The sequence below is a fragment of the Dermochelys coriacea genome, chromosome 4, assembly GCF_009764565.3.
Source record: "Dermochelys coriacea isolate rDerCor1 chromosome 4, rDerCor1.pri.v4, whole genome shotgun sequence".
NCBI classification, from domain to species: Eukaryota; Metazoa; Chordata; order Testudines; family Dermochelyidae; genus Dermochelys; species Dermochelys coriacea.
In genome coordinates, this window is record NC_050071.1 from 122,513,291 (window position 1) to 122,537,389 (window position 24,099).

The window sequence follows — 24,099 nt, forward strand, 5'->3', positions numbered from 1 at the left end:
TTATAACTCTTTCCCCTACCCTGTGTCTCTTTTCTGTTTATGAAATTGTTAGCTTTTTGGAGCAGAGATTTTCTGTTATTCTCTGTGAACAATGCCTATCACAAAGAGGCCCTGATCTGGGTTGGTTCCTAGGTGCTGTAGTAATAAACATGATGATGATTATTATTAATATAAAATGGAAAGGGACTACTCTAATAGCTCCCATTACAAAAGGAGTACAGTGAATCAGGGCCAGAGCTGGGACTAGAATTCACATGTTCTTGATCCCCGGCCTCTTACTTAGTCCATGTGACAACACTGCTTCTTTACATCTCCAGATCAGAATATTGGGGGAGAGTGGGACCTCGTTGGAGAAAAAAAATCTGATGATGGAAGGTTTTAAGGAAGAAGCACAGAATTCAACTTACTGTTGAACTGGTGAGCACAGTATAGTTTTTCTTGCTACAAAGAATCCTTAGGTGGTTGACATGTTTGTTTTTTATTTTTTCAGTATTCGATCAAAGAGAATTCAATTTGTATAAGATTTCTCTACTGGGCTGAATGTGATTGAAATGTTTTGCTTGCACACACAGTGCTGAAAGTTGTTGAATACATATTAAAAGCAGAGTCCTAATAGTGAGTTTTTATATAATATGTTGATTCTCTTTAGAATTTGGACGATGCAAATTCTATAGCACTGGTTGGAATTGCAAGTAATGGAGCTCCCAGCAGCAGCAGTGGAATGCAGTGTTTCTGTTTTTGGTCTCCACACCCTGATGGAGGAAGAAGGATTCTGCAGCTCTGCTCCCTATCTGGAAAGGAAACAACATAGCTCTTGTGAAGGAAATAAACAGCAGCTGGGGAGGAGTGTTTCAGATTGTACGTATGTGGCAGCTAATACTGCCATTTCCAGATCAATTAACATGGAAGAGGAGGTCTCTTTGCAAGGACAAATGGCCATGGGTAAGTCCTTCATTGTTATATCGTCTGGTCATTTTTGGTCTTCGTTTGTTTGTGCTGCACAAAGCTGAGAACTGTCAGGTGTGTTTTCAGTTGTGCACTTTTTTCCCTCCTAAAGAACTTCTACAACTGTTAAACTGAGCAATACAAACAACTATATCTTTCCTTTCCAAAAGGGCTAAATGACCATATTAATGGTTCCTTTTCAGGTTTTTTTCCAGAATATCTTAAATCAGAGGTAAAAAAAGGTTTAGGATTATACTGTGTCAATATTCTAGGGCCAAGGGAATAGTAGAATATAAGTACTTTGCGAAAGACTCGCTTTTTCCAAAGATCCATCAGACTTCACAAACAGGGTTGATTGGTTTGGACTCCTATGAACACCTAGTTGCTTTAGGGTTGGTGTTGGAGATTCAATAAGTGGCATTCTTCCCTCTGACTCAGAATTGAACTAATATCCAACTATAGTTTTAGAAGGCACTGCGCATCTAGGGCCTCTGTCTTTAGAATTACTGATCATTTGTGTTCATTAAATATTCCATGGACCCCACATTTCTTAGGAGGAGGGTTGTTAATCCAAATGTCCTGAACCAAATATCAACTCAGATAATTATATTCTCCTTACCGAAATTCCCCTAGCAGTTTTAGCTGATTGAGTAAACTTTTTCAAATCCTCCCCTAAGCTTATGTGTACTGTTTCTGTAGACTATTTCTCCCAATCATCAAGAACTGCTACTTTTTACAAATTGTATCTCAAATGGCTTAGGGAGAAATTGTATCCTCTGATGCGCAAATGCAACTCCCATTGCAGTTCAGGAGCCAGGTGCAATCTCCAAGGGCAGAACTGAATCTCCAGTTTAGCAAAATAACTAAGCATGTGACTATCTTTAAACATGCAAAGAGCGCCATTGACTTCAGTGGGACTACTCACATGCTTAAAGTTAAGTATGCCTTAGCCTTAACTTTAGGTCCCTGGGCTTGATTATGATATCACTTAAATTGGTTTGATATGGGTGTAACTCTAGTAAATCTGAGTGGATTTACTCCTAGGCTACTCTAGTGAAAATGAGATCAGAATCAGAACTTGTATCTATATTTAATTCACACAAATGATTGCTCATGGTCCCTGGTACTTGCATAAGGTTACAGAAAAACTTGTTGGTTTTTTCCCCCCTGAAACTGATATATGTGAAAATGGTTATTATCCATTGAAGCATTTAGTGAGTCATAAATAAACTTTTGAAAAAGACAGTCCCTGGTGCTGTATCAATAGCAATAGTGACAAGTCTACATATCAAAAACAGGGTTCAAAAACAGTTTCTAATTAAGCGGCCCTCTAGACTTCTATTCATGCTCAAAGCAGTAGCATGTCAGTGTAGTTCCAAAAAGTGGCTTGTTTTGGGCTTGTGACTAAGCACAGAATCAGAGCTGACAGTCTGGATGGGAAATTATTATACCTATGATTAATAATACTCATTAAATCCAGTTAGGCCTCTTCCGCAGCTGCCATATTGCCAGATTTAACTCAAGCTGAAAGGTATGTTAAATGTTTTGCATCTATTTTCTCTTCCCTCTTCCATCTAGGTCAGTAATATAGAGAGAAGGATGAAGCCTTTTAGTCCTTTTACATGGAGTCTTTGTTATTCAAAGACTGATAAAGAGATTAGATTGGAGGGCTTTTTAAACTGTACATTTGAATTAGTTGTCTAGATAAGAAGTAGATATTGAGGGGACAAACTTGCTGAGTATTTGCTCAATGTCAAACCATCCCATAAGGATGCAGTCATGGGACCCCACACGAACACTGGCCAAAGTTGCTGGTATGCCTGGAAGGAGGGAGATAAATGTAAATATATTGTTATCCCATCCCTCTGAAACTCATGGAAACCATCTCAATGGACTGAGAGAGGCCAGAAAAGATCTACTCGTGGGTATCACTTATATAATCTATAAGACTTACAATGGTGACAAGTGTCTTATATCATCCCCTTCTCATCCTAATGAGGTTTCCTTGTTCTAGATCAGTGGTTTTCAGCCAGAGGTCTAAGGCCCTCTGGGAGGCCACAAGCAGGTTTCAGGGGGTTTGCCAAAATAAACCAGAGGGCAGGGCTGGCATTAGATTATCTGGTGCTCAGGGCAGAAAGCCGAAGGCTGAGCTGCACAGGGCTGAAGCCAAAGCCCAAGCAATGTAGCGTGGGGCCATAGGCAGTGCCCTGCTTGCTGCCCCCTAATGCTGGTCCTGACTTTTAATCTACTGGATATGCAGAAAAACAGTTGTTGGGGCACAGGTGGGCTGTGGAGGTTTTTATAGCATGTTGGGTGGGCCTCAGAAAGAAAAAGGTTGAGAAGCCCTGTGCTAGATAATACTCATGTGGTCAGTGTTACCTTGTGAAGAGTCACAATTCATAACATGAACCCCTGGGATGTGCTGGACTGCTGCAGGGGGTTCCCATGGCTATCTAGTTCCCTAGAATCCTGCTGCAGTGGGAGTTGTGGAGGCTTGTGAGGCAGACGTTCTCCCTTTCTCACCTCCACCCAACCTGCCGGGTACATGAGTTTGTCTAGCTCCAGAGCGTGAGTTAAAACTGGTGGTTGGCACTGAGCAAGTGCTACACTGCTGCAGCCTCTGCAATGGGTTTGGGACCGCACCCCAGCCTACTCTGCAAGGAGGCAAACCTTACTGGCTCCCCTCAACATGAGGTGTATTCATGCAATGCCATGGGACTGTGTTGAAAACACTGTGTGGAAATAGAATCACAGAATATGCCAGTTTTTACACTACTGAAGTCCTGGGGGGGAAAGAAGGGCTGGAACTCGCAGAGGCATGCATACCGGGAGGCAGGGGCGCCATCTCTTCACACTGCATCCTCCACAGTATTGCCAATTGAGCAAGTTTGTCACTAGATCTGGTGGTGATTTTTTTTTTTTTTTTTTTTTAGGTCTTCTGCAGATTTTTTTCAAGCTTTGCTGTGACAAGTCACCAAACTAAAGTTTTAATGGCATCTGGTGACATTCTGGTGACTTTTGCTAGATCTAGTGATAGAATCATTTAATTGGTGACACTGGTCAGAAGACAGACCTGAGGAGCTGAGATCCATGGGGGCAGGAATGGGGGTAACTGGGGTAGCACTGAGTATGTCAAGGGGCCTGGCGATACGCAGAGGGAGGGTAGGGGAGATATTGGGGGCTAGAGGCAGGAAGGGATGATATTGGGGCTGAGAGCAGAAGGCAGGAAAGGGGAGATATTTGGGCTTGGGGCATGGGGATATTTGGGCTGAAGGCAGAAGGATATTGTTTATCAGGGGAGAGTAGATGGCTCTGTGACTGGTAAGGAGGGTATTAAAAGAATCATGGTCAGCCAGAGAAGGGGGAGTGGAAAGGGCTTGGACAGAGGCATGTGGGGCAGCTGGAGAGTCCCCGCTCCATTGCTGGGAAGACCACACGGGGCAATTCCTGTCCACTGGCCCTGGAGAGCTCAGTTGCAGGTTGCTCCTCTGGGTTGGGCTCTGTGGTACAACCCTTGCCATTTAGAGTTTCCTGTTCCTGGAGATGTAGATCCCAGCGTGGTGGGCTCAGCTTGGGTGGAAGGTGCCTGATGTGAGTGGAAGGAAAGATGGCAGTTGAGCTGGGCTTGGACTCCGGAGGGAGGGATTTCCCATCCCTCATGGGGAACCACTAAAACTGGCTCCTCACTCTGAAAAGAGAGATGGCAGGGGGTTACTGAGCTTCCATCTCTTCTTCCAGAGCAGGCCCAGAAGTGGAAGAGGCAGCGTGAGGAGATTTTGCCTGTGCCTTACAGCATGGCCACTCAGGTTACTGAGCTGCCATCTCTCCTTCTGGAGCGAGGTGACTTAAAAAACCCTTAAATTCCCTTAAGAAGTCTTTGGGACTTTCTTTGTGCATAAACAACCTTTTTCCTTTACTGTTCACTGCAAAGGGTCAGAACTTTAAAAATATGTTTATGCTTTGTTAACTCAGTCTGATTATGAAAATGCCTCTTACTAACCATTTTATTTGTTATAGACTTTTCTCAGAATAACTGCTTGAAGGCCAGTTCAAGGATACCATCCAGTCCAGCAGAGAGTTTTCCAACAGGTAGGAAGGACCTTTTTCTCTGTTACACATCATTTGAGTATTCGCTTTTTTCCATTAACCTTTGCTCTTCAGCTGAGCTACTAGATAAGTGACATTTCCAGGGTTGCCAACTCTTGCTATTTTATCACAAGTCTCACAATGTTTAATGTTTTTTTTTTTTAAACCTTAGCTCCTGGAGGCATGTGATATGTTGAGAATCTCAGCTTTTATTTAAAAAACAAAATTTGAAGTGTTCATGGATAAAAGCCTGAAAATGTGTACAGATTGTACCTTCAATGGTCTCAAGCCAGAAGGCATATAAGAAGAACTTAATATTTATTGTATATCATGATTTTCAAGTCAATCTCGAGATCTTTAGAATCTCTAATGTTTTGTGAACCATTAGGTTTGGCAGTGCTGTATCTGTTAGCAAAGATGTAGGAATACTTTCTGGGTTTGGAGGTGCAGAAGGGTTGCAGCCCTAGTATTTATGGGAGTTGAGCCCTAGTACTTATGGCTGTTGAGGAGCTCATGTTCTGCTCAGTAACTTGAAAATGTCATGTTTCTGTTCTGTTTGTTTAGATTTCCCCCCCTCGCCTGTGGGGAAAATAAATAGTCCATTGGGTAAAATTTTCAGAGGCAACCACAGTAGTTTATGCTGATTTTTCCCTGTTTTCAAGCAAATAGGGTAACCACATATATGTATAGGTAAATGACTTGCACGATACTTCAAGATGGTTTGTGCTCTGGCGAGTTAGACATTGGTCTGTGTTCAAGTTCTGGACCAAACTTGAACATACTGTAAGCAAATGCAACTCTGCGAATTCCAATTGGTCCCAATTGATTAGAGCCTGATCCAAAGCCCATTGAAGTTAATGGAAAGATTCACATATGCTGAGCACTCTAGCTTGATCCAGCAAAATACATAAGTAATTAATTTTAAAGGAATAACCTTAATGAATAACAACTACTTAAGTCTTTCACTGAATCAGGCTGGAGTGCTCAGCGCCTTGCAGAATTGAGCCCTTACTTCTTAAAGATCTGACTCAGAGCCTAGTAACATAAATAGGTAGACTCCAATTGACATTAATGAGTCCTGAAGTGTGTTCTAATTTGGCCAAGGGGGCAGCATGCTCAACCTCTGCAGAGAGAAGTGTTTCACATCAGTCAATATTAACTCTTTAGCTGATTAAGGGGGTGATTTATCAGGACTATTGGTTAATTTCTTGGAATAATTTGAAGAAAAAACATAAAAAGAATCTAGTATTTAAGTATAGAAATTGCTTATTTATTAGGGGCATGTGTGTGTATTTGGTTGAAAATTTGATAATGTTTTTTAGGATTTATTGTCATTGAAGTACTGTTTAATAGCGGCAAAGGAAGTGAATGGATCAGTGATACAAATTAATACTTATCTCAGCAATAGTATTCAGAGCATTTACAGTTTATCATGTTCATGACTGACTTTTACTGATCCGCAGCTAAATAACAATTTCCTTAATAATGCTTTGGCCTTCCATAACACCCTTCTACCCAACCTTAAAGAGATTTTACAAGTTATTATATTAGCTTTAATATTAACTGAGCCTGTCAGAATGTTAATGGTCCTCGGAGAAGTGACTCCTAGCAGTGCATAACAGTTTAGGACAATGTGTGAAGATACAGTTTTGGGGAAGGTGTTACAATCACTTAGGTAAGGCTTAGTGAGAACACATTTTTCAATAGGTTGCTCTCTTCCCTCTGCATTAGGAATGAAACGGTTCCTCAGCCTGTTGTTAGAGGGCATTGTGTTTTATCGGTGCCTACTTCTAAAGACATGTAAAATCAAGGTCTTGCTCATTTTGGCCTCATAAAGATTCTATGAGTGGGAATAATAAGTAGGACTGGGTTTTTTTTGCTTTATATGGATAATTTTGAGATTTTGTTGAAAACTTTTCATCTGAAAACTGAAAATGTCGGTGTTTCAGCCAAAAAATTTTGGTTGTGGATTTTTCAACAAAAAGTCAAAGTCTTCCGTGGGGGTGGAGTGGGGGGTCAGAGGAAACATGACCAGTTCTAGTAATAATTTGTATCCTGGCTCAATTCTAACTCAGGCAGGGTAACTACCTACATTCTATATACCCTAATTTCCTTCTCCCACCCACAGCTTCTGCTGGAAAAAGTTATTTTTCATTTCTTTCAAACTTTTTTGTGATGTTGCCAGCTGCTTTTAAATAGCAGCCACATCTCACCTCAGATGTCAGCATGTGAGTGGTAGGTGAAGTGATCCCCGTGTATTGTTTCTATAGCATGTTGGTTTGTAAAGTGCTTGGGGCCCATTCAAGTGAAAGTTCATTGTCATTCCTATTAAAATTGCTGCTCCTAGCAATGGTAATAGATTAAAATGCACAATATTATTCATTGTATTCTGGTGAGTTTCACTATTTTTATTACAACCTTGTATTTTTGTAGATTCAGAATTAGCAAATGCCCATGGATGTCATGCTAATGGTGGTATTCTATTCTATATTTCTCTTGATCAGCAGAGTAGCCTTTTCCTGATAAATGAAATGCAGAAAAATGACTTCATCCTCATCTACTGTGCCCTAAAGTGGAATATAATACAGAAGCTCCTCACTTAACGTTGTATTTAGTTGTATTTATGTTCCTGAAAAATGCGACTTTAAGCGAAACGATGTTAAGTGAATCCAGTTTCCCCATAAGAATTAATGTAAATGGAGGGGTTAGGTTACAGGGAAATGTTTTTCACCAGACAAATGACTAATACACACACACTCACTCACTCTATAAGTTTTAAACAAACAATTTAATACTGGTACACAGCAATGATGATTGTGAAGCTTGGTTGAAGTGGTGAAGTCAGAGGTTGGGATATTTCCCAGGGAATGCCTTACTGCTAAATGATGAGCTAGCCCTCCAGAGTTAACTCATTGTTGTTAATGTAGCCTCACACTCTACAAGGCAGAAGGAATGAAGGGAGTGGAGACAGCATAGCAGACAGAGGCAGAGGGCAGGAGTAGCACATGGCAGTGGGGGAGGGACAGCTGAACTTCCAGCAATTGATAGCCTTCTGGGCAGCTGCTGCACAGGGAGCTTAGGAGAGCAGGGAGCTGATACGGGGGTTGCCAGTCCACCCTAGTTCCAAGTCCCCACCAGCTAGTTCCACCAGGCTGCCCTTCCTGCAAGCAGTGGACAAAGCAGGTGCTGCCAAGCGACGTTAGAAAGGAGCATTGCACAACTTTAAACAAGCATGTTCCCTAATTGATCAGCAACAAAACAATGAAACAATGTTAACCGGCATGACTTTAAATGAGGAGTTCCTGTACAGTTGTACTGTCTCTTTCCAGAAATAAAAAGATCCGTACCATAGATTCAGAAATGGAAGTGTACTATACATATCAAAACTCCTTTACCACTGAGTGTCCTATGGGAAGGCATCTGTGCAGCTCAGGGTTTCTGGAAAGTGCTCTAGTCAAAGTGTTCAAACTTGGGAACCTAAAGCCTAGGCACCTAAATGAATATTTAGGCTCCCTAATGAATACAGCCATTTACGTCATTGAGAGTTCTGGATGCTCACCACTTCTGAAAACCAAATTTATTTAAGTGCCTAAATATTCCATTCTATATGGAGTTTTTTTACTGCCCTTATAACCTAGTATCTTAGTGCCTTTTAGTAGTGTGTTAAATGATGTGACTAACATCTGTCATGTGTAGTTAATAGTCTCTTTCATACTGTCCTCAGGGGGAGAACTGTGGGTGAAGTGTCACGTTTTGGTAGGTTTTAGGGTTTTTTTAAAGGCACATGCTGATCTGTATTTATATCCGGGAAGACAGGCCAGAAAAGTGCCCTTATCTTTGGACTGGAAGGTGGGATGGTTTTTGATGGTCCTTGGTCCCCGTGGGAGTTCATTTCATGGTCTTGGGTCAGCCACCAAGGAAGCCGTGTCTCTTGAACACCCTGGTAGTCGAAAGTTCCACTGTGCTCGAAGAGTGGAATTGTTGACACAGTCCTTATCTCTGAGCTTTAGATGATCTTTCCAGTGTGCTGGGCCTAGGCCATTGAGAGCCTTGAGGATAAAGACTAAGACTTTGAATTTGACGTGAGATGATAAATATGGATTTAGGTGTCTAACTTTACACACATTTGAAATTGTTGACCTGTTATTCTTCAGATACTGGGAAGAGCCACAGATGAATTAGAACAAAATAACTTACCATTCTCCTCTTTATGAGCTAGTATTTTGGGGAATCTGTGATTTCCCCCCTGCCCCTTTGGGAAAAATGCTGAACTATATTACTAACAAGCAATAACCTATGACTTTGCTGCTCAAGTTATGGTTTTATGGTAAGTATGAGTGAGGATGGGCAAATGTGTGTCTTAGGGCAGGATATTTGTGCTGATTTGTTTGTGAGTTGTATTGTGCTGGGAGATTTGTGTGTTTGGGTTTATTATGTGGTCTGTGTTGTTGTGTGGGTGGTTTTGAAGATCTGGCAAGGAATCCACTATCTGTGCAGTCTCCCTCATACAATGAAAGAAATTGTTGCATATAAATTAGGTGTAGAGTAAGGGTGAGGATTGGTTGAGTTACTTCTAAAATCACAGTGGTCTGGGACTCTTGGCATAGCATAGATACATGTCTTATTGTAGATGAAAGCCCCTGCGCTTGCATGGGTATAATTTGTAAAGTCAAAACAGTTGAATTTTAAAATTGCATGATAACATGAGGCAAATCCTAATGATGGTTGAATCTGTTTATATTGTTTTTCTGGGTTTCTTTTAAGAGCTCTCTATAATACCGCTATTTCCATTGTTTCATACTGACTCAACAGCTATGCTAGGCTTCAAATTAATACACAGAAAGAGTGACAATCTTGTAATTTTATTATATTGATAAATAGATTTGTGTGACAGTAAGTGCTAGATTTTAGTAGAAAAGATGGATAATGGGGAGAGGAGAACCTTAGTGATGTTTTGGCTTTCGCAACGTAAGTTTCAAGTCTGACAAAAAAACCCGTTTTTTTCAAGATCAGTTTATTAATTATTATTGTTATTTTATTAATAAACACTTAGCAGAGAAACTTCTTTATACGACCCCCACTCTCCCCACCCGCCATGTTCTCTAAAGCAGGGTCATGTCCTTGACTTTTCCAGCCAGCTTTAGGAAAAACTGACCAGAAGTTTTTACATATTTTAATATAACTTATATGAAGCCCGCAGAAACAGCTGGGTGGCATGATGTCATGTCAGGTAACAGGGAATTTCAGATTAGAATTTAGATGTGCTGTGTTCTGCCCAGCCAGCTGAATTTAGGGAAACCAGTTGACAATCTGCTCCTGGGGGTGTTAGCTCTTTATGGCATTAATATCTGCACTTACAGTGATCAGAGCACAGACTTCAAAGTTTGCAGAGCCCTTTCCTCTGATTTATACAAATCTCAGATTTTTTCAAAGGTTTAAAGACAGTTATTCCCCTCAACTTCTCCACAGACATTCAGATAGTCAGATATTGTATTTCTGAAACCCCTTCGATGAAACCAATGAAGAATTTGTTTCAAAGTATTTCTTGCTGTGCTACATCTACTAGGTAATGAAATTAAACAAAACATGGAGCAGCCCAGAATCTTGTGTATTGCCAGATCCAAATAAACGTTCACCTCTGAAGTTTGAAAAGTTGGTCTAAATGTAGATCCCACAAATTTTGAGGGGTTTCCAAAATGTGGCAGAACTGGCTCTTCCATTCCAAAGAACTTGTGTGACTATAAACTAATATTCTTCTCAGATATCTCCCTGAAGCTAATCATGGTAAAACGAAAGAGTGGACTTCATGACCCCCGACTGCAGGGAGAACTGAGAGGACGACTCCGTCTTCTGGAGAATGACAGCAGGGAGGTCATGGCAGTTTTTAGTGTAAGTCAGCTCTGGTATATTTACAGAACAGTTTGGGGTGTTATCAATAACAGAGTCTACCAAAATATTTCAGTATCATCGAACTAACCTCTGAAACATGCAAGGATCTGTTCTCCCATTTGTATATGTGTGTGTATAAATTGAAGGTGGTCAAATGCAGTCCACAGATACTGTCATTTTTGACTTGGAGGTGACCAAAACTGCTCAGATCAAAATGGGATCTCTACGTGTCTCTGGGCCATACTTGCTTACAGGAGATGACAGTGGCTTCAATCTGCTCCATTTAACGTAAATTAAAGGACTGATTTTCCTTCACCTCATCTGGCACAGGGGAGGAAAAATGGGTGCTCCTGAGTTTGGAAATGTGAAGATGGCAGCAACATGTGTCCCCCCCCCCCCTTCAAGGGTCCACAGGCTCTCACAAGAGGACTCTCTATATTGACTTATGCAGGACCAATGAGGAAACTATTTCTATTACACATATGGTTTGCATAGGCAACCTGGCCTGATACCTGTACAGGGCTTAAGTGATGTGGAGGGCTTTGCGCCAACACTAGGAACCCAGATGAATTTTGCCCATTAGTTATATGGCATGAAGCTGTTACATATTTAGGAACAGAAGGTATAATAATGGAGACAGTGGCACTCTGGGATAACCTTGGTCTTATTTATATCAGATATTTACTTCCAGTGCTCAAAGGATCAGACAGATCACACTATTACAACATCTATCTGATGAAGTAAAATGAGAGAGAAAACATGCAGGTTTACCAAATATTCATATACATACAAATCCAAAATATAGTAAAATGAATGAATATTAATATAGAAAATAATGGCCAGACTTTCAAAAGGGCTCAGCTCCTGTTTAGGCACTCAGTGTCGCCAGGAATTAAAAAGAAGTCAGGACTCAGTAACTCCATTTAAGACAAATGGGCTATGTTGCATGGTAAGCACTTCTAAAAGTCTGGCTACTTCACTTCATTAATGGACCTGATTAGAGTAATGCACTGGAGACAGCGCCACAATAATATAAAATACCAGTAAACCAAGTACGGAGTTTAACATCCCAATGAAAAGCAAATGGAATTCAAGATATAGAAATGGAAAATTGGTACAGCTCTTGAGTTTCCTCATACACACTTTTAATGTACATAATGAAGGTATAAAATGATGTGCCTAGAACACATCCCACCAATGAAACTGGCCAACAAAAGTGGGAGAAAAACAGAAAGAGAGAGAGAGAAAAATTCTAACTATTGTGAGAAGTGCCAGACCAACTCACTTAATAAGATAACGTATGTAAGTTCCAAAATTACATTTGTATAAATTGTACAGTACCTGCAACAGGGACCTGAAATGCTATCCATATCACAAAACCGTGTGTACTGAAAATATTCAATTAAGAATGTTTGGAAGTAAGATCCTTTGTATCTTTGTCTCTGACCTGGACACAGAAAACAACTCTATATGCATGAAGTAGTAGTTTCTTGACTTAATGAAAGCAGAATCTGTCTACAGAAAAAGAAGAAACATGAAAAGGGACAAACTATAAATGATCACAGAATTGATACTCGTAATCATATGGACATCTTTGTGTCTTCTGAATCTCCATGAAAATCAAGACTAGACTTGTTATGCACTCCTTCCTGTCTTAGCTCAAATACCAACTAATAGAACAAATTAACCCAACTGGAGGAAGTGAAATAAACCACAATATTTGGGACATTGAAATGGACAAGAATAGGATCAATTATTTATCAGTGTGATTGTTACTATACATTACATTAAGTGTATAGCAGATGTCTGTAAAGAAAGGAATAAGACATTATGTTCTAGATTTAGAAAAAACCCAAAATAATAAAATTATTACCATAGCGATGGAACTAGAAATATTGGAGAACAATGCAGAATGCATTTTAAATAAAACTGCTGAATGCATTGCATGTAAAGCATAACTAGCTAGTTTTAGCTGTTTGTGTTGTTGTAAAAAAGTGGAAGAAAAAAAATCACATTTTTCCAAGCAGTTTTGTTAATTTTGCCTTAAACTGACACTCTGCTTGTAATACTTAACTCTCATGCCCATCTGAAACCATTCTCTGTTACCAAAGTTGCCTAGATTGCTTGTTCCTAAGCAAAAGAGGAGGAGTAAAGAAGAGAGGCATAAATATTGGATTTATCAGGGCTGGCTATTTGTAGTTTTAAATTACATATCAGTGGCATTGTTTCATTTTTTTTATTCTCCTGCAATATGGGTTTGCATTATGGATGAGCTCCTCACCAGTGATGAGCTGCCAAAATCTTAATAACTGGTCCCTCCTCACCGTCCGAGAGGGTTGTTTCCCACCCCTGCCCCCCCGGGACTCCTGCCCCATCCAACCCCTGTCCCCTGACTGCCCCCAGAACCGGGCAGGACAGTCTCATTGGCCACCGTAGTGGGTGCCCAACCCTCCCCTAAGAACCAGAGGGACCTGTCGGGGGGAGGTGGGGAGTCCTGGTGGTGCTTACCTGGGGCAGCTCCCAGGAAGCATCTGGCAGGTCCCTCTGTCTCCTAGGGGCAGGGGAGCATAGCTGCGGGGGAGCAGGCGGAGCGGCTGCTCCCCCCTCTGATCACATCAAAAGTGGCGCCTTAGGCACCGACTCCCTGGGTGCTCCGGGGCTGGAGCACCCACGGGGAAAATTTGGTGGGTGCAGAGCACCCACCGGCAGCTCCCGCTCCCCAGCCCCAGCTCACCTCTGCTCCGCCTTGCCCTGAATGCGCCACCCCACTCTGCTTCTCTGTCCCCCGGCTTCCCGCGAATCAGCTGTTTGCACAGAAAGCCTGGGATGGCTGAGAAGCAGGCGGTGGCTTTGCGCTCAGGCCCAGGGAGACGGAGGCGAACTGGGGCGGGGAGCAGTTCCCCGGTGCGCCCCCGCCCCCCTGGGTTACCTGCTGCGGCACGGGCAGCCCTCCTCGCGCCCCCCCCCCCAGCCCAGCTCACCTCCGCTATGCCTCCCTGGGCCTGAGCGCGAAGCTGCTGCTTGCTTCTCAGCCCTCCCTGGCTTCCCGTGCAAACAGCTGATTCGCGGGAAGCCTGGGGGGGGTGGAGAAGCAGAGCGGGGAGGTGCGTTCAGGGGCGGAGGTGGAGGAGGAGCAGAGGTAATCTGGGGCCGGACCAGGGCAGGGAACTGCCGGTGGATGCTCTGCACCCACCAAATTTTCCCCTTGGGTGCTCTAGCCCTGGAGCACCCATGGAGTTGGCACCTAAGATGCTATTTTTGGCCTGTTGTTAAATTTAGAAGCCCTTTTAGAACCGGTTGTCCCTTGTGGAACAACCGGTTCTAAAAGAGCTTCTAAATTTAACAACCGGTTCCAATGAACCAGTGCGAACTGGTTCCAGCTCACTACTGCTCCTCACCAAACCTGGATAGGATTACCCCCAAGTATTGAGATACTATAGATTTGGGCCCAAACATTTTTACTCAATAGCATCAGTTTCAAAAATGATTTGAATCATCATCATTTCATGTTGGTGGAATGATAACTATTTGATCTTCTGTGGTTGTCTTCTGCATGGTTCATGTTTGCATTATCCATTTTAATATGGATTCCCCATCTCTCTCACTAACAAGTCAAACACTGAAATCTTCATTACTTAGCATTGAGTTAATAGTATCCGTTTCTACATGTTGTCTCTTTCCTGTGCAAGATCTCTCATTACCAGTCTGCTATTGTTATTTCTACAGACTTCATAACCTGTTTTCTTGCTAGTCTGCTTTGATGCATGGTTCCTGGGGGGAAGGGGAGGGTGGAACGACTGTGCACAAATGACTGGATTTTAAGGCACTGCTAGTGTTTAAGAACAGATTTAGGGAAAGGACTGTCAGAAAAGCAAGATTTATAATGCCAAATTTACTTATAAAATGGTGAATTTGTTTTGATATTGAGTAATGCAGGATGCCTAGAGGTTGTGATATTTCAGCCTTTGTAGGCAATTTATTAATAGATTTTGGTCGCAGAAGACTGTAATTCTGTTCTTGTATTAATATTTAATCAGGTGTAGAGACTGGAATACATAGATCAATGTGCAGATGAGGGGGACCATCTGGGAATATGATGCTTCAGTTTTTTAAAGGGACAGCATTATTTTTTTGTAATCCATTTATGTTTAATGGGGGGAGGGATAGCTTTGGGGGGAGGGATAGCTCAGTGGTTTGAGCATTGGCTTGCTAAACCCAGGGTTGTGAGTTCAATCCTTGAGGGGGCCATTTAGGGATCTGCGGCAAAAATTGGGGATTGGTCCTGCTTTGAGCAGGGGGTTGGACTAGATGATCTCCTGAGGTCCTTTCCAACCCTGATATTCTATGATTCTATGTTATGTAAATGAAAAATAACATAAATTGTGTGTAAATTGAAGGAATATTTCCCAAGATATTGAAATGAGTAAAATACTACTAATAATACCTAGTTCTCATATTTCAGAGTAGCAGCCGTGTTAGTCTGTATTTGCAAAAAGAAAACGAGTACTTGTGGCACCTTAGAGACTAACAAATTTATTTGAGCATAAGCTTTCGTGAGCTACAGCTCACTTCATCGGATGCATTCAGTGGAAAACACAGTGGGGAGATTTATATACACAGAGAACATGAAACAATGGGTGTTACCATACACACTGTAAAGAGAGTGATCAGGTAAGGTGAGCTATTACCAGCAGGAGAGTGTGTGTGTGGGGGGGGACCGTTAGCAGTGATAGTCAAGGTGGGCTATTTCCAGCAGCTGACAAGAACATCTGAAGAACAGTGGGGGGTGGGGGATGGGGATGGGAATAAACATAGGGAAATGGTTTTACTTTGTGTAATGACCCATCCACTCCCAGTCTTTATTCAAGCCTAAATTAATTGTATCCAGTTTGCAAATTAATTCCAATTCAGCAGTCTCTCACTGGAGTCTGTTTTTGAAGTTGTTTTGTTGTTGTTGAAGAGTTGCAACTTTTAGGTCTGTAATCGAGTGACCAAAGAGATTACAGACCTAAAAGTTGCAATTCCCCCCGCCGCTCTCCTGCTGGCAATAGCTCACCTTAAGTGATCACTCTCGTTACAGTGTGTATGGTAACACCCATTGTTTCATGTTCTCTATGTATATAAATCTCCCCACTATATTTTCCACTGAATGCATCCGATGAAGTGAGCTGTAGCTCACGAAAGCTTATGCTCAAATAAATTTGTTAGTCTCTAAGGTGCCACAAGTCCTCCTTTTCTTTTAGTTCTCATAGAGCACTTTTCATTGGAAGACTTCAAAGTGCTTTTCAAAGGAGGTCAGTATTCTTTTATTAAGGAACAATGGGTGAAATGTTATCTGGCATAGGTTGTGTTAAACATACTGTTGTGTGGCAGTTTCTTTACAGAATTAATAAACTTTGAATCACAGACATGTAGGACTCGAAGGGTCCTCAATAGGTCATCTAGTCCATTCCCCTGCACTCAAGGCAGGACTAAGTAATAACTAGACCATTCCTGACAGGTGTTTGTCTAACCTGTTCATAAAAACCTCCAGTGATAGAGATTCCACAACCTCCCTAGGTAATTTGCTTAAGCACCCTGACAGTTAGGCAGTTTTTCCTAATATCCAACCTAAACCACCCTCATAATTAATTATATCATTTTAAAACTTTTTTTTCCATACAACTTGCTGCAAATTTGTGACCAGACAAAGCCATAGGTTACTTTGAAGAGTAGGCAATTTACTGTGCTCTCCATATTCTGACACATGTTCCATTAAAATCCTGCCTTACTAGAACATTAAGGATGAGCGTGCGACAGTTGGGAAGCAACATAGTAAACTCAATCTTAGTTCTCATTCTTGTGCATGCACTGTGATAAAAGGTCACTTCCTCTGATGACGCTCTAGCCCACAGTTTTAAAACATCTCGTAGTTGAAAGGTAATCATGCTCTATAATAAGATTGCTGGCTAGAAATTGCTGGAATACTGTATCTCCATTAGCTTATGAGGGGGTCTTCTGCAGGGTTTTGTAGCTCTTACCTTTATAACTGCAGACATGGTTTACATACTGCTCCAACACAGCTTATGAGAAAGAGAGCCCAGCCTCATTCATGCCTTGTCTTATTCATAGTGCACCTTTTATTGTGGGCTTTCATAGTAACATTAACTCCCCTAAAAGGCACAGGTGTAATATTATTATTAGTTAAGCTTTTAAATGTTCTCTCTCACAGGATCACATTCCGGTTTCAGTTACACTGGTGTAAATTGTAGTAACTGTTCATTTCTGTAGGTAAAGGGAGCTTAGCTAAATTTTCTGAGAGAAAACAGCAAACGAAAACACTCTTCTTCTGAATTTTATTGTAATGGAATTTTATAGTTGCCAATGTAGCTTTAGAGTATAAATGAGATGAGAAATCTGTCCACAGTATACATTTAGGTGAATGTTTATGACTCAAACAGGTAGCTAAAGGTATTGGGTGAAATACTGGCCCCAGTGAAGCCAATGGAAGGTTTTGCCATTGATGTTAGTGGAGTGTGTATTTTTTCATCTATTCTATATGTGCAATGTGGATGAATAACTGACACTATGAAGAACCTCAGCTTTTTAATTTTCAGATTTTGTGTGTGTGTTTATAGAAACTTTTTCTTGAATTTAATTACTAATATAACTTAATGAATCTATTGTTACCTGTAAGATTATAATGAAATAATGTGTTTGTTTGCTTTGTTAGGAGTTGTCTGCGAGATTGTTGTCTATTCACAGTGACCAAGACCTAATAGTGGTGACATTTAAAACATTTGAAGAAATATGGAAGTTTTTAACCTACTATTCCCTTGGTAAAGCAATTTCATCTGCAGGACTGTTCAATATTTTTGTTGTATTTTTATTGTAGACATAACTTTTTGATTAGCTGGAAACAATTGTTGAAAGGGATTAGCAAGATAAAAGCACTGGTTCTTAATGTATAATTTTGATTGTTTTAAAGCAATACTATCTATCTGTCCCCCATCTGAGCACCTCGGTCTTTTATATCTTCACAACACCCTTTGAGGTAGGGAAGTACGATTATCCTTATTTTGCAGATGAGGAACAGATAAATGAAATGACTTATCCAAGAGATCTGTGGTAGAACCAGGAATTAAACCCAAGTATCCCATGTCCCAAACTAGAATCCTCTAACCACTGGACCAAGCTTCCATCTTCCTAATACTGTCTTTCCCAAGGAGAATTAATTATCCTATTAACAGTAAAAAGAAAAGGAGTACTTGTGGCACCTTTTCTTTTTGCGAATACAGACTAACACGGCTGCTACTCTGAAACCTATTAACAGTGGCACCTTAAAGAAAAAATGAAACTCATTCTTGTCACATAGATAGTAGTATGATTCTAGGGATGATATTCTAGTTCACATGCATGCATAATTATTCGGCTATCTTCCAAAGCAGACATTCTAATATAGGCCTTGCATGCCTTGCATGTTCTAAACTGTATTTCAATTCAATGAACTCTGTAAAATGGTATCATCTCTATGTCCTATTACATTGAGTGAGAGTTTTAAGGTGTAAGGCATACAAGATTCAGAATACAGAAACGATTAGCTATTTGTGTCTGCCAGATTAATCTCTGACAATACCATGGACAGTTTTATATAGGAAATTAAGGACAATTTTTCAAACATGTCCATGTTTTTTCATTGCCTACATTTTTGGGTGCTCAAGTTCAGTAATTTAGAACCAGACTTTTAAGAGATACTGACCACCACCAAATCCAGCTGAAAGGTGTTTGGCACCTCTGGAATCAGGCTCTAGCTATCTCAAATTTTGACCCTTGAAAATCTGGGCCTTAGGCCTGATTCTGAGAGTTGCTGGACACAGGTAGCTTGCATTGACTTTAACTGGAGCTTTGGGAGCTCAGCACCTCTTAGGTGTCTGAGCATCCAATATTGGAGGACAATTTTGACAGTTTGGGACTAAGTAAGTGGTGAGAAAATCCTGCAGGGAAATATGTCAGAGATGGAAAATCCCATGATGTTTTCCATCTAGAGAACTTCATTTGTAGACATATAATTTTGCTCAGTTTATTCATGATCCTGATGCCAATGTTTTTGCTCTTGAGTCTTGAATTCAACACAGTTAGGGATGAAAAATGTTAGGAAGAAGTAGGGAACTGATGACGGGACTTGATGCAGTGATAGTAAAAGTCTTGTAAGATGAAGACAGACAAGAGGAGTAGGCACTGCTGGCTAATGGGCTGGCAAGACCTTTGTGAACAGAACATATCATGAGGCACTGAGCAGCTGATTATGCAATATACTTCTTGATTAGAACTCTGACATTTCCCCCATCTATATTTGGGCTTCATGACCTTTTCTTAAATGGATCCCTTACTTATTTGCTGCTATTTGCAAATTGCTATTTGTTGGCAGTAGAAATGAAAATCTTAAAATTCACTGCTACTCCTACTGGGCCAGATACTCCGATGAATAAATCAGCATTGATCCATTCATGTCTCTTATGTGTATATCCTTGAGTCTGTCATAGATTCCTCTTAATGTCAATGAGAGTTGTGCATGTGCATTTTGCCAACACTGCAATCCAACAGCAGTTGGACATTGTATTTTAAGCAATAATTTGGATTGTCTGACTGGTAACCATTTATTGCCTTTTGGAGAAGTATCTGTGTTAATTTAATTAAAGAGGCCACTTTAATTTTTTACTAGGTTTTATAAATCACTGCATGGAGAATTTGTTGCTAGATCAGTCTTTCTGGCTCTGTTCCCAAGAAGAGAATGAGGATAAACAAGAAGAATCTGGAATTGAAGTTTATATAAATGAAGAGTCTCTAAATTTGATGTACAGAGGTCTCTTAATACAGGAAGGTAAGGAAGATTGCATTTGTAAAAGGATAACTATATAGAAACAAGTATAGTCCCCACTGCCCCTTAAAGATTTTGTTTTTGAAAATGTAAGAGTGAAAAGTTGGGGTTTAATCTATCTCCAGTGAAATCAATGGAAGCCTTTCCGCTGATTTCACTGGGCTTGAATCAGACACTAACTGCATCAGAATGTAGACAGTTGGAACAAAAACCATAGTATTGCACAAAGTTAGAAGTATCTTGAATCTTTTTAGAAGTATTGGCTGTAAATAGCATAAATAGCTGCAGAACATTTTTTTTACAATGTTTTTCTTCTACAAGCCCAGTAAACAAACCTACCTAGGAATGTTAAAAACTTCCAGACTTTAAAAATATACAGTGACCCAGATTCTGCAACCCTTATTCACACGAGTACTTTCATTGACATCAATGAGTTAGCAGGGACTGCAAAATCAGGCCCTGGGGCACTATATCACTGAGTGTGTCTTAAGTCCTTTGATACCTTCTAATGTTACAATTTAAAAGACTTCTACAGTTTAATAGTAGTTGTTGACTCTGCTCCACATTTTGCACTTACAAATGTCATTTTAGTTTGCATTAAATTCACTCTGGCTAATAAACATTTAGAATTTAAAAATATGTGTTAAAATTATGATTAAAAATAGTCTTCTGAATTAATATCAATTAAAATGGTCATTCTAGATGCTTGTGTTAAAAGCCACATGTGACATTAAAACAATTCAATCTCTGTAAAATATGAAATATATTTTATTTCTTTTTAAGGAACTTTCTTTGTATTATGTCCTGACAACCTCATAAGAGAGACAACGGCTGCAGACATGGCAGTGAAAGTTTATCAAGGGAACAGAAGAGTTACTGAAGACATTTCTGGTGGATCACTGGGTGAAGACCTGACCTCAGTGTCTAAAGCTGCTGCAGAGACTTTGATCCCTTTTCATCAGTAGGCACCTGACTTCATTTTCCTATTTCATATGTATAAGAATGTGTATTTATATACAGACAACTTTAAACTGACAGCATTTTGTAGCTGGCTTTGGAGGGCTCCCTCCTTTATTCAGGAGGTCCATAGATCTCTCACTCATTTCCTTCTTAAGTTCAACACCAAGTCAGATAAAGAAGTGCTGATGCCATAGTGCAGTATTAAGGGAAATGGTTTACTATCTTTTGTATTAGATATTAAACCAACGTCCCTTCTGCCTGACTCTGGTGGCTCTCCACTTGAATGTTTAAGGATGCAATGGAAATGACCTAGGTTTTGAAAAGCTCTATAGTAGTGTCAAAGATTTTCACTTTCAAAATGCCAAAACATGGAAAAAATAGTTTTCACTTACATCATCTTAGTGGGGAAGGATTGCTGGCCTCTTACATCACTCCAGCTTCTTTGGCAGGTGGCAGTCAAGCTCCTTTTTGCAGTTTCCTTGGGGATCAGCCCAGGGTCACTAATCCCTAAATCCAGGTGAGTGGGATCAGCATTGGTGCTTAATTTGTGCCAATGCTGAGCTGCAGCACCTCTAGCTTTGGCAGTTTATAGCCCTGGCACTTCTGGGCTTGCTGCATCAGTTATGAATGTAAAAAAAATTGCTTGAGCCCTGGCACCTCTTTCATTACAAATTAAGCACTGATCAGCAGAGAACCACACTAGTGGTGCTGCTGGCCCTTAGAAATCTGAGTCTGAAGCAGGGCCCATAAGTTAGTGTCAGTGGTTATTAAGAGATCCCAGGAAATATACCTGACCCCTAAAAGAAAAGCAGAAATTCTGTGTTTTGTTTTTGTTTTTCTGACTGGCTGAAGGAGCACACTTAACATACAGCCGCTTTATCTAGAAAAACAAGTCCAATTAAATCAAAATGGCTTCTGCTGACCTCCTGAGTGAATGGGTTAGCTGAACCAATCAGCAAAGCAAACCAAATACCCCAGTTGATACTCACAATATGAAATGTATTAGTAAAAGATACTTGAAACTTTCACAGATAATTGAGCCTATCTTTCCCTTTGATAAAAAAGGGCTTATTATTATTACTATTACTAATTTGTCATGGACTAGGCCGCATTGTGCTAGGCACAAACACAGAACAAAACAACAGTCCCTGCCCCACAGAGCTAAAGAGTTTTACATGAACCACAGCATTTTTACTAGGAGTCTGGTGGCATCTTAAAGACTAACAGATTTATTTGGGCATAAGTTTTCGTGGGTAAAACACCCATGCATCTAAAGAAGTGGTGTTTTACCCACGGAAGCTTATACTCCTTGTTGTTTTTGTGGATACAGACTAACACAGCTACCTCCTGATACTTGACAGCATTTTTACGAAAGCTCTGCAAACTTTAAAATAGGGAAATGCATAAAGTGTTAAATTTCATGTTGAATGTCTTATCGCAGCTCTATTATATGACTAAATTAGTCAGTTATTGCTGCTTTGTTAACTTTCCATATTGAATAATTTAATTCTGTGGTCATCAATAGCTTTTTGAGGTGGAGCTGGCAAGCAAATATGCATCAAAACAAAATTTCAACCAAGAATTAGGGTAAAATAGTGAAAAATGTTGTGATTTTCCTCCCCCCACCCCAGCTCCCCTTTCTTCTTCCAGCTAGCTGTACCTGTAACAAGTGTTCAACAATTACATGGTTTGCATAATCAAGAAATGGACAGGATATCATTCCATTATATTTCCAGTCTCCTTCAGATTCTATGGTGCTCAGTTACCACACTGATAAATGTCATATATGTATTTAAAGTGGATAGGCAGAAGCACTGAAATGAATAAAAGTTTGAAGAAATAGGAGTTTAGAATATCCCTGCCTCTATTAAAACCTTCTGGAGGTGTTTAAAATACTTATTCCAGTGTCCTTTTTTCCTTCCTCTAGATGGTTTCTTAAAGTATACGCTGATCCTGTTAATTTTGCTAGCAAAATGGAGTCTAAATGCAGCAAGCAAATAGGTAAGAAACTCCATCTAAACTTTTGCATCTAATTTTATAGATATTTAAACTGCATTATATAAATTCCCAGAACTAGATTTTACAGGGTTTGGTAACGTTCGCACCTTCTCATTTAGCTGTACTAGAATAGCAAAATTGCCATAGCAATTATGGTGCTGTAATATAGGATGGCTGGCATAAATTTCTGCCTACAACTATATTTAAGCATAGCATATCTACTGAGCGTCTTTCATCCAGAAGTGCTTTACAGGCAATAGCCATGTGTCTAATTAATGTCTAGCAATGATGTCTAGCTCGTGTCTAAACTCTGAAGGTCTATTTTCTTGACTTTTCAAATTTATTTTATTGTTTTTCTCATAAATATTCATTCATACTTCAAGGCACATATGTCAAGTAGATATGTAATATAATCCAGTCAAAAGAAATACATTAATAAACTATTCCATAGGTCTGACATTTAAAGTTTATAAAGAAAAGAAGGAAAATTGAAAATTGAAAGCATTTATATATAATGAACACGTTCACACACACACACACACACACACACACACACACACACACAGAGACAGGTTCACATATATATTTTTGTCTGAAACAGCCACAGCAGTCCATGTAGCATATGATCAGTTATTTTCTAAATATAGTTTATTTTGTTTTCCATTCTTTGACTTATTCCAATCATTATACTTCTAGACTAATATAAAGTCATAGATCTATTTCACAGGCACACTGTGCATGTATTCACTATAGAACAAATCCTGCTGCCCTTAGCTAAAGTATCACCAAAAGACCTGTTTCAGAGTGATAGCTGTGTTAGTCAGTATCAGCAGAAAGAACGAGGAGTACTTGTGGCACCTTAGAGACTAACAAATTTATTTGAGCATAAGCTTTCATGGTCTAAAGCCCATTTCATCAGATGCATGTAGTGGAAAATACAGTAGGAAGATACACACACACACACACACACACACTATATAATATACACAGAGAAGATGAAAAAATGGGGGTTGCTATACCAGCTCTAACCAGACCAATTGATTAAGGTGGGCTATTATCAGCAGGAGAAAAAAACTTGTGTGTTGATAATTAGGATGGCCCATTTCAAACAGTTGACAAGAAGGTGTGAGTAACAGTAGGGGGGAAAATTAGCATGGGGAAATGGTTTTTAGTTAGTGTAATGACTTATCCACTCCCAGTCTTTATTCAAGCCTAATTTAATGGTGTCCAGTTTGCAGATTAATTCCAGTTCTGCTGTTTCTCATTGGAGTCTGTTTTTGAAGTTTTTTTGTTGAATAATTGCAACTTTTAGGTCTGTAATTGAGTGACCAGAGAGATTGAAGTGTTCTCCAACTGGTTTTTGA

The 24,099-nt window shown here is 40.1% G+C and overlaps 1 protein-coding gene across 5 annotated transcripts in view; it reads left to right on the forward strand.

The window, feature by feature from the left end:
• The window catches only part of SH3TC1 (SH3 domain and tetratricopeptide repeats 1), a 63,884-nt gene that overhangs the window by 15,774 nt on the left and 24,011 nt on the right, over positions 1 to 24,099 (forward strand). For 3 of the 5 annotated variants that reach the window (XM_043512495.1, XM_038400314.2, XM_038400315.2), the window contains 8 exons: positions 318 to 417; positions 650 to 942; positions 4,963 to 5,034; positions 10,793 to 10,920; positions 17,633 to 17,738; positions 19,622 to 19,780; positions 20,561 to 20,738; positions 22,665 to 22,738. In XM_043512495.1, the coding sequence (XP_043368430.1) occupies positions 696 to 942; positions 4,963 to 5,034; positions 10,793 to 10,920; positions 17,633 to 17,738; positions 19,622 to 19,780; positions 20,561 to 20,738; positions 22,665 to 22,738 (964 nt within the window). In that variant the 5' untranslated portion in view covers positions 318 to 417; positions 650 to 695. The remainder of the gene's footprint in view (positions 1 to 317; positions 418 to 649; positions 943 to 4,962; positions 5,035 to 10,792; positions 10,921 to 17,632; positions 17,739 to 19,621; positions 19,781 to 20,560; positions 20,739 to 22,664; positions 22,739 to 24,099) is intronic. The other 2 variants (XM_043512497.1, XM_043512496.1) reach the window with 1 other exon arrangement.